We start from the raw sequence: 10,638 nt of genomic DNA, 5'->3' as shown, positions 1-10,638 counted from the left end.
AAATAACAGAGGTTAAAAGGATTATTTTTGAAAGGGTGATTAAAATATTTCTAATTTATAAATTTAATTATGCATCATCCTTAATATATTATAGGTATTACTTCTTGCGGTAACAAAAATATCACCCACGAATTAACTGGAGGCCTCTAATAAGCCATTTTTTTTTTTTTAATTTCGAGAGTATTTTGTAGTCTTTAAAATTATTCTGGTGTTACGGATTTCTCCCTAAATGAGACCAGATTATCAGGAGGAGACAAAATATAGACAAATATTGAGACTTACACTTTTCTGATGAAGTTTCACAGCTACTTTGGCCCCAGGTGTTGCTATTCCAGACAATGCAAACTTCAGTTGCAAACCAGCTCCAGTTGGGAGCTCAAACTCATTGTCCATGAACATGTAGTGGACAAATAAATCCCTGTCAACACCTTTTGAGATGGCTTGTGCAATCTGTGAATCAAACAAGGAAATGAACTCTAACAAATCTACTTTTTGGAATATGTACAGTTTGTATTTTAAATATTGATCATGGAATGATTGCAACTCTATAATAAAAAAATAAAATTCATATAGTGTACAGAATCTGTTTTCTACAGATTCCTTCGAAAAATGTACTAAAACCTGTGTATCAAAATCTCAGCTTTAAATAAGTACTAGATTTTATCACCTGTCTCAGTACACACAGATCATCTACCATGACATACATATACAAAAGTGAATTAGTTTAGAGAACATGTAACATTCTCTCTACCCCAAAATCAATGGCAAAGTCATTTTTTATTTCAACAAAGATGGTTTTACCAAATATTCCTAAACTGTACTACATCCTCTTTTCTTTTTAACATGACAAATTATTGCTTGATATTACACATTTTTGTAATCAGAAATATGTAAGTCTAACATAATGGCCAACATGAAGATTTTGGGCATCGTTCCAGTAGATATCTCAATCATACAATAAGATCTGAACCTTCTCTTTTTCCTTCCTCTCACCTATCTTCCAGGAGGACTCCATGAGTTTACTCCACATGAGGAGTTGTCATGGGTTTCTCAGAGTCCTTCAGACTAAACCTGGCTATTTTATTTTCAGTAATTTTATTTTCATGCTCGTATGAAATATCCATTCTCTACATAATAGGTAAACACAGCCTAAATCCTTAAATATCTTGGAGAAAACAAACAAATTAATAATACACACCAGTGCATCAGAAACCTACCATTTCAGGAATGGTCTGAAGAGTTTTAACACTCTTTAAAATCATGCCTCCCAGCAATTTGAAATCATTGAGTTTCATGTAGCCAAGTTCTTCTCCCAGGATTCTCAGATATGCTCTTCCTTCAGGAGCTTCTTTCTTGCCCAATTCTTTTATTACTTTTTCAAGGCTGAGCATTATTCCTTTCATGACATCCTGAAAATTCAGTCAGAAATGATAAAACAGATTTATGAGAAATCTGTAAGATCATAAGATCTGTAACTGGAACAGTTACTTAGTGAATGTCAGCTAATCTATATATGCCCTTCTTACAGATTTGTGTCCACACAAAGGCCCCTCCCACATACAGTTAAGAAAAAAACACTGTTAAATAGTAATAATGATTTCTATTTTAGTTTAGCAGAAGAGGAGAAGGCTTATATACAACAAAGAGAGAAGTGCTATAATTATTGTGTAAAGATAGGAATGCTGTGCTGCTCAGAGAATGTTTTCACGTTGTACCTGATCCTGCTTGCCATCCTGGGAGTAACCAAAATAGTCAAAAAGTGCCTTGGAAACCTGCTTCGGCACTCTGCCGTCAACCCAGTACAAAGCCTTGCTTGCAGCATCTGGGAAAAATCCCTTCTCTCCAAACAAAGCTTCCAGTGTCGGTTCAAACCCCTTTCCATCCAAGCCAAGCTGCAATGAATGGGACAATGCAATAACTGAGACGGTTTCCCCACTTGTTTGGAGCTTTACAACAAACAGACTTTCTGGGAAACAAACAATGCATTTAAAGTGTATCCTACAAGTCTGTGATTCTTAAGAGAAGATATGGAATACTAGGTCTTGCAATTAATTTTATCTCTGTGGTGAGGTCCAACAAAAACCCTACTCATAGGCTGTATCTCACTTCAAATCTACTGTGAGTACTTCAGAGTGTCAGTAATGATACATTAGCATGAAGTCAATTTGTAACAGATGGGTTCATTTTACCCTAGCTGAGGCCTTTAGTAACTCCAGCAGGGTCGTCCATCCAGTCAGTGGCAAGTGACATCACATAACGGATGGCTTGCTCTAAAGCCCATTGAGATCAAATGAAAGTCCCCTTGTAAGCATAGCAATCTTTAGATTTCTCCCAAAGCTTGTAAAAACAATACATTATTCTGAGAAAGTTGTTGTAAGAAAACAGAAAGGAGAAAGAAAACAGCTGAATACTAGCAAAAGTTTTTGGTATTTATTGTACCTCAAAGATATCGCTTGGGCCAAATCCATAGACATTCAGGGTGGTTTTTAGCATAGTCTCTTTAGGAACATAGCTGCTTGGATCAAATACCACATTTCCCTCTACTTTGGCAGAGATGGGATCAACTCCAGGTACAGAAACTCTTTTGGAAATCTGATAATTTTGTGAGAATTTTCTGAAATCTTTGGCTGTTGGAACCTGGTTTCCTTTCAGAGCTTCTTCAACTCGGCTTTTAAGACTAGGAAAGAAGATAGCAATGCATATATGATTAATATAAATTCCAAGCCTCATTTAATCTTAGTTGAGGGACTTCTTGTGTCACTTCAAGATCATTCATACAACAGAGGTGATTGTAAATGGCTAGCTCTCTGCACGTATCAACAGTAAATATAAGACTTAAGGAAAAGACTGTAAGCTGGCACTGCCCTGACAAAGCCATAGACTTACTCAGCTGTTGTGCTTGTTCAAACAAAGAAAACAAACAAGCAAACAAAAAACCAAGCAAAAAATGCACTGTTATATAACTCCCATTGCAATTATGGTCAGAACTTTGTTCCTCCTAGGAGACCTGTATATAATAAAATTTTACTTACTCTTCCATGCCTACTTCTTCAGAGTCCAGGACGTTGGCAATGTGCGAGGCAATAAAGCTTTTCACTTGCTCGTTCTTCTCCTTTGTGAGGACTCTCAAAATCTTTGTGAGATCACTTGGGGAAGGATTTTTCATCACTATGAGATAGGCTGCTAGACGTTTGTCTGTAGGTGCATCCCCTTCTTGGAATGCTTTCAGCAGTGCTGAACGGTCCTATATAAATAGAGAAAGGTTTGTACTGATGAGCTGGTAGAAGATGATATTGCTAAACTCTTTTGGAAATCTACAGGGTGAAATTATTTCCAGGATGTAATTTTTTAAGGACCGTGTAACTATCGCTACACCTTATTTCTATCACTGACCAAAAATGTTTCATTGAAGCTATTTTGATAAAGTTTCTTTTGATATAAAGTGCCATATCCAGCAGGTTATGTTTTTATTTAGAATGCTGACTTTTGATGAGAATCAGAAGTGTTCTGGTCTGCAGACAAATTCTTAAATTTTGGAAAAGATCCTCAAATTTTGGATCATTCAGTTCAGGAAAAGAAGGTGATCAAAATCTGCTGCAGGAAAAGTAAAAACATAGTTTGAAAATAAATAATAATTAAAAAAATTAAATGCTTTACATTAAAGTGAGTATGAGGATGTGAGGTGTTTCCAGGCTCCCAGATTCATTAAGCTTTGTATGAAAACAAAATGTCTCTCTTAAGAGTAGGAACTTGTTGATGTTGAAACTGTTTCACTATAGTAAGCTGAAGTGCTCTGTGTAATGACACCAGTTCTGTGGAAGATGTTTTAATGTCACTGTAACGTAAAGAAAAATCTAACCAGTTCTATTAATAACAATGACAACAAAATGCCAGGATAAAATAGGGACCTGCTTTTTTCTTAGTTAAATCCATTTAAATCCGGAGTAATTTGTTTGTTAAAACCACCTTTAAATAACTAGAACTCCAAACTTTCCACTTAAACTGAAACTATCTATAGCAAACTTCATTTCAAAGCAGCAACACCCACTAAGTGAGAAGTCTGCAGAATTTCTCAGATATATACTTCTCAGAAACTAAACCAACTAAAGGAGTTCTAAAAAAGCTGGAAATAGCTGAAAGGGACAGAACAAAACTATGAAATAATGGGAACATTTTTGCATATTCAATAACTCCTGGAAAAAAGTCAAGGTGGATTGAAGATAGTTTATGTTGGTGCTTGTGACTCAATTTACCTCTTCAGTAATTGTCATTTTCCGGAATGCCTGGATGGCTGCTTTCTGAACTGAAAGTGATGCAGCTTCATGTCTGATACATGTCTTAAGGAAAGATTTCAGGTTGGGTTTAGCTTTCTCCATTACTGCACCCATGTTTCCAATAGCCTGTCAGTGATGAAAACACAGAAAGACCATAAACATTTTCTCTCCACCAAGAGAGGTAGAGTAATATATGCACTACGGTTTAAAATAATAGCCTGCATAAGGAAAGAAGGACATAAAAATACCCGAAGTGTGAGATATGTAAGTTCATCTTCTCCAGAACAATCACTGCCAAGCAGTGATTCCATGAAGTCTGCAACATCTGTTATTTCCTCTGTCACAATCAACTTCTCATTGTAGAACCTAAAGTAACAGAGAAACACATCAAAAACAAAAGGAGAAAATGGGAAATGTCTATTTATTTTTTATTCCCGAAGAGCAAATTCGGGAGAATAACATAAAATCCTCAAAAAGTGACTACTCTTGATGTTTAAGCATTGCAAAGTTTTCCTGAGGTTATTTTGTACGATTACATGCTGTCATTACTTACTTAGTAACAGAATGACTCAAGCCATAAAAGGAAGCTCTGCTTGGATGATACTGGGCCATGCTAAGGATTTCCCGTATTCTTTTTGGAGTTGGAGAAGGCAATAGTGCCAGGGTGTATGTGACCAGGTCTACCACCAGTGGATTCACATTTCCAGTTCTCAGTATTTGAAGGACTGCACCATAGCACTCTGGAGTCCCACACTGAGTCAGGGCCTGAACTGTGATGGAACTGAAAGGAAAAGAGACAACTTTGATTAATTAATTCCCTGTTTGCAGTTATCACTGCATGTTGCATGTTAGAACAGGTTTATCCAGGTGTTTTAATATAAATGATACATGCTTATGCATGAGTGGAAGCAAATCACACAATTGCTTATCAGAAAGAAGATTCTTAATTTTACAAGTTAAACTAACATGATTAGCTTTAAACCAGAAAGTATTAACAATACTATCATTACACAGATACAGCTTTTTTTTTTTCACAAGAGACTTTCCCATGACTTTAAGTATTATAATGTAATACATTGCACCAGACTGAAGTTCGAGTTCCTCTACAGACTGAGGACATAAAGTATGTGTAAATTGACTGAAGTCTAGCTAGGGCAAAAGAGTAAGAGTGGGGAGTGGAGAGCAGGGTCAGACCAAAGATTTGTGCCCTTCCATGTCTCCAAAAATGTCACTTTCAAAACTGTGTAATTTGAGCATGAAAAATATTTGGCTATAATAACATATTTACAGGATTGCATCCAGCGTAGACTCCTGGGATGGAGGTGGGGATAAAACCCCTGTACCGGGCTACATTATACTCCGATTCATAGTTCAGTTTCCCCACTAAGTTTGGAAGATTTGACGGGGAATGATCAAAACATTAGTTTTTCATACAAAGCTACAATTTTCAGATCTATTTGAATTCTTATACTGCTCCCATATTTTAAAGTTCTAATGCACAACTGAGCATTTCTGATGGGAAAAAATGTGAAATCCACAGGTTTTATTTTCTCCTCCTTATTTCTCTCTCTAGATAATTCTGATGATAGTTATCTTTCTGAAAGACACTCTTTATGTCTAATTAACCTCTAATTTAAAGACATAAATCATCAACTTTACAATGGATGTGCTACGGCATTGACAGGTGGTGTACTTGCCCAATGAACCCCCGTAACATACCTTGAAGTTTCCATCATCTTTGGTACTAGAGAGCCAAGAGTGGCGTTATGTAAACTCCTGAGTCCAGAAACAAATTTGTAAAAGAGTCTTGCTCTCTGCTGGTTCTGCTGGGAGGCTGTGAGTTTCTGTAGTTCTTGAAGGCTTTTCAGAACAGCATCCCCCTGCCTGGGAAATTTGGCATCTGTACTTTCTAGTGCAAGTCCCTTCTCCTCCAGTTCATCTAGCAAATAAAAAAATTGCATTCTTTATGTCTTTATCAAGGAGCTATGTACCTTTGTCTGTCATAAATTCAGGATAAATATAAACCCTGTAGATTATTTTATATGATTACTGTTGAAGTTTAATAGCTGAACAGTTTCTAAAAATAACGGAGTGGAATTTAAATGTAATTCTCCTCAAAGCTGAATAATAGCTATTTGCATAACTTCGTTACAATTTTCCTGAAGACACTTCCTTAACACCTTTTATACTAGCATAGTTTGCCTTTTCAACTTCTAGTGAAGGTATCTTAGGAGAAATATGTTATGGCTAGGAATTACAGCTGCAAGTCAAAAAAGTGTGTTTCAGAACCAAGTGTATAGTAATCATGAACTGTTTACATTTGGCAACTGAAACTAAAAGTTGCATAAGAATTTTCGCAAAAGAAAAAAGGTAAAAAGGGTTCCTTAAGCTAATTTGCAATAGGATTAAAATTACTTTCTAATCAAATTGTAATTTTTTAATTATAAAGAATAAGTTCAATATTAATTTGAAAAGAAAATTTTAAATTACAGTGCTTTTAAACTCTTCAGGTTTTCACATTTTACACCCCAACCTTTTCCCTGACTAAATTGATCAAATTTCATTAAAAATTATGAACTGGTTTTGTTTCCTCAACTACAACTTTAACTAATTCACTGTTTAAAATAAATTGTCCCTCTATTTAACCTGTATTTATATTTTGTCCCTGTGTTTGTGTAATTGAGAACTGCAGCTATACCTGAATCAAAATTTCGGTTTTTGACCCTTGAGGACTCTTCAAGCTTCAGTGTCTGGTTGACCTCTGTCATCACACCATAGCGATTTCTAGGAAACAAAGAAAAATTTGTGCTTTGAGTCTAAGTACCTTCGAGGGCTCTTGCCATGCCTCCTGCCTTCTTGAGAACAAAATGCATATTTGGGGATGGAGTCAGGGGTGAACGTGATACATCACATTTGAAATTAATATTTATAAATAAAAGGTAATGATAAATAGTGAGAAACCTACTTGTATGAGGAAGGCAGGAACAGGTGTTTTTCACTGCAGACAGCATCTCTTATATGCCTCTTTGCATCAATATTGTAATGACAGAATTGAGTGCTCCTTAGAAGGGTGGATAACGGGATGTTCTGTAAAATAAATACTTTGGTCATCCTTTTACTCAATATCATAGACACAAACGTCATGTTAAAGACTGCCATAGTTTTACTGGAATATTAACAGTTACAGCATACTGGAAACAAAGGTGCATAACTGGAGTCATTCTCACACAAAGACAAAATTGTGCCAGTATCAATTTTAGTCTTAAGTCTCCTCACAGGCAAAAATACCACCGAAATTTTCCCTCAGGCCTCATTGAGGTGTTTGGCTTAGTAGTTACTTCACGACTGATCCCCTGCTGCCTACAACAAAGGATTCCTTCATAGAAACCAGTTTGTAATTTTTGGAGTAGCTCAGGCCCCTTGTAACAGCTGATGCTCTTTTTCATTTCTCTCTTACATGAATTTTAAAGATTTTTACAACAAGCTGTAGAAGTGGCAGAAAATATAATGTGGTTTTAGCATGATATGAATTTTTTTTTCCTTTGAGAGAAAATACTCAAAAGCACAGATGCCGTGTTAGCAGGGAGAAATCTGTCAATATTCATGCATACAATTGCATTTGATCTTTGTGGATTAGCAGGTACTCCAAACACCATGTCAAGCTATTTACTTCAGGGCACTTACAGCCCTCCCCTCCCGCACATCAGGTACACACCAGAGGTTTGGTGGACTATATGATTTACATGAAACTGGAATGTCGAAAATTTTGACTACAAAACTAAAAATTTGGCTGTGATCTGATAGGTTATTGTGTAACCAATACTACTAACTCCATCTATTAAAAGCTTTCCTTTAAAAGATGAGAACGTGAAAGAAGGTAATGACAATCTCTGCATCTTTCTCTATTGACTGCCAACAAAACCACAGTCTGATCTAACACAAAGGTGCAGAAAACCTAGATAAGCTTTTAGAAGATAAATACAAAATTTAGTTGCCGTAGCAGTTGTTTATCATTTTAAGTGACGTAGTGAAGAACATTCTATTGCATAGTTTTTAATGGTACACTTACTAGTCCCTTTACAATGGCAATAGGGCTGACATAATCTCTGATAGGACTGAAGTTGTCACAGGCTTTCAGGTCCCTGTTAATTGAAATATCTTCTGCAACATTTTCTTTTCTGGATTTGAATTCAACCTCGCTGTCACACTTTCCATATACAGTATCCTGGAAAAAAGAAAGAAATCAGTGTCTTTGTTCCTGCTGTTAGACATTTTCTGATCTAGCTGAAAGGCACTCTTTCTCATCTGAGTTTCCAGGTCTTTTGAAAATGATGTTCAGCAGTAACTCCACTAGGTAAGGTTTCTTCCATTTGTTAAGGAAATGAAGTGAATGCTTTCAAAACACCTACCATTGAAACCGTCTTTGTGTTTTCTACTGTTTCTGTTGGCACAATTAGAGCTGAGATGATCCCTCTCTTGAGATTCAATACATTCAGAGGTTCATCCTTCTCTGGATACAGCTTGACTTTTGTTCCATCCTGAATGCTGAATTTTAGCACATGCCTGCCCAAAAAACAGGCCTAGGTTAGTATGAAATCACATTAAAGCCACGCAGTGAAGAACAGGTTACCAATAAACTGCAGGGCTATAGTTAAAGCATCATGTTTATTTTGGTCTATCATTGTTTACTCTTCACTGTTGTTACTATTAGAGAGTATCACTGTTAAAGCAGCAAAATTCTAATGAAGGACATTCTGGTATCACCAGACCTCGTCATTGAAGGATGAGAAATACCAAGAGCAATGGCTGGAAGTTGGAATTGCACAAATTCAGACAGGAGATTAGTTAACTTTTTAGAATAAGGTAATTATTAACTACTGCAATAGTCTACAAGACAATGGGATGAATTCTTTACGAATTGCAGTCTTTAAATAAAACCTTGACTGATTTGTGAGAAACATATTTTAACATTGCCTCAAGTTGTTTTGAGATTTATGGCTTTTGTAAACAAATGGCAAAGACACTGAGGCAGTCTTTAAATAAAACCTTGACTGATTTGTGAGAAACATATTTTAACATTGCCTCAAGTTGTTTTGAGATTTATGGCTTGTGAAACAAGATGGCACAGACACTGAGGCACTGAAACAAGCATGAAGGTGCATGAGTAAAACACGCACTGACAAGAGACTAGCTGGGTGGAGAGTAGTAGCAATAAGTCACAAAAGCAGATAAGTAAGGAAAAGGTAAGCTGCATCGGTCATTAAAGATTGGGATAGGAAATCTGGACTTCAGTCTCAAATGCCTTTCTATTGCACCGTCTTTGTACCATGTCAGCAAAGGAAAATTATCTGCACACATCCATTTGAGAATTTGCTTAAAAGAAAGAACATTGCTCTTGCAAAAATCTTTTAGGGGAGTGCCCAACAGTTTCCTGATATAGATGATATAAATGACAGAAACATTCCAGGTGAAAATTCTGGATGGAAAAGACTTCCCTACTAGCAATTGAGAACTGGGCCAAGTTAGCCCTAAACTCTATCAGGAAGAGTTTTGCTGTGGAACCAGCTTATAAATCTACTGTGTTATCATGAAATGTGTTCTACGCCTGGAAAAACATGGTGGGGGTGGATTGTAACATTTCAGCCTGTTCCATGTTAAGGCTACAAGTATTGATAATAATCGATATTGCTTACTTGGACATGGCATTTGCAAAGTCCTCAGAGTTCTTTGATTTTTTCAGCATGGCCCTTCCCTCACTGTCAACACCAAATGTCTCTCTCAGGGAGCAATGCATTGTCTTTAGGATGAAGCGGCATGGCTGTGGTACCTCCAGTTCAACCTGAAAACATAAATATGATGTGCTTATCCTTGTTTCATTACCATGTTTCCAGGATGATCCAGTTACAGTTTTGAAAAGATGGTCTTTGGGCTTTGTGAAGTGTCAGAATCCCCCTGCTAGTAGCTGTTGGGAAAGATTCCAAAGTACTCTAAATGGCTCAAGGTAACTTGAAGGAGAGGATATGAATGCAGGTATTTGATTGGCTAATGGCATGGAGTATGCTATATACATGGTAAACAAGCAACTTAAGGTCTGAAAATTTATAGTACTGGAAGAACTGTATGAAAACTTGAGTCATTACAGAAAAAAAACCATAATGGGAAAGTTTTGGGTGAGATGGAAGAACACTTAGTAGTTTAATGGCCTGTGGGACCTTTTACTCCTACAGCCCTGATCTGGGCTTGACTGTTACTGTCAATGGGCTATCAAGTAGTCTTCATGGCATCAGTTTTCCCAAACATCTTGTTTGGGAAAACATTGAGGGATGGTCCCCAGCTGCCAGCTCCCATGCTATTCAGTATATGG

The 10,638-nt window shown here is 36.7% G+C and overlaps 1 protein-coding gene across 1 annotated transcript in view; it reads right to left on the bottom strand.

The window, feature by feature from the left end:
* APOB (apolipoprotein B) overlaps nt 1-10,638 on the bottom strand; it is a 37,498-nt gene that overhangs the window by 22,174 nt on the left and 4,686 nt on the right. Inside the window, exons 4-17 of the mRNA XM_010136421.1 lie at nt 9,968-10,113; nt 8,684-8,837; nt 8,344-8,499; nt 7,240-7,361; nt 6,973-7,058; nt 5,994-6,213; nt 4,828-5,055; nt 4,523-4,640; nt 4,254-4,400; nt 3,033-3,244; nt 2,440-2,677; nt 1,716-1,892; nt 1,218-1,409; nt 283-450 (exon numbers count right to left, since the gene is read on the bottom strand). Coding sequence (XP_010134723.1) covers nt 283-450; nt 1,218-1,409; nt 1,716-1,892; nt 2,440-2,677; nt 3,033-3,244; nt 4,254-4,400; nt 4,523-4,640; nt 4,828-5,055; nt 5,994-6,213; nt 6,973-7,058; nt 7,240-7,361; nt 8,344-8,499; nt 8,684-8,837; nt 9,968-10,113 — 2,364 coding nt within the window. The remainder of the gene's footprint in view (nt 1-282; nt 451-1,217; nt 1,410-1,715; nt 1,893-2,439; nt 2,678-3,032; nt 3,245-4,253; nt 4,401-4,522; nt 4,641-4,827; nt 5,056-5,993; nt 6,214-6,972; nt 7,059-7,239; nt 7,362-8,343; nt 8,500-8,683; nt 8,838-9,967; nt 10,114-10,638) is intronic.

This window comes from Buceros rhinoceros, unplaced genomic scaffold (genome assembly GCF_000710305.1).
Source record: "Buceros rhinoceros silvestris isolate BGI_N320 unplaced genomic scaffold, ASM71030v1 scaffold18225, whole genome shotgun sequence".
Lineage (NCBI taxonomy): Eukaryota > Metazoa > Chordata > Aves > Bucerotiformes > Bucerotidae > Buceros > Buceros rhinoceros.
The sequence above is the reverse complement of the archived record's forward strand: the minus strand, read 5'-3'. Positions and strand labels throughout refer to the sequence as shown.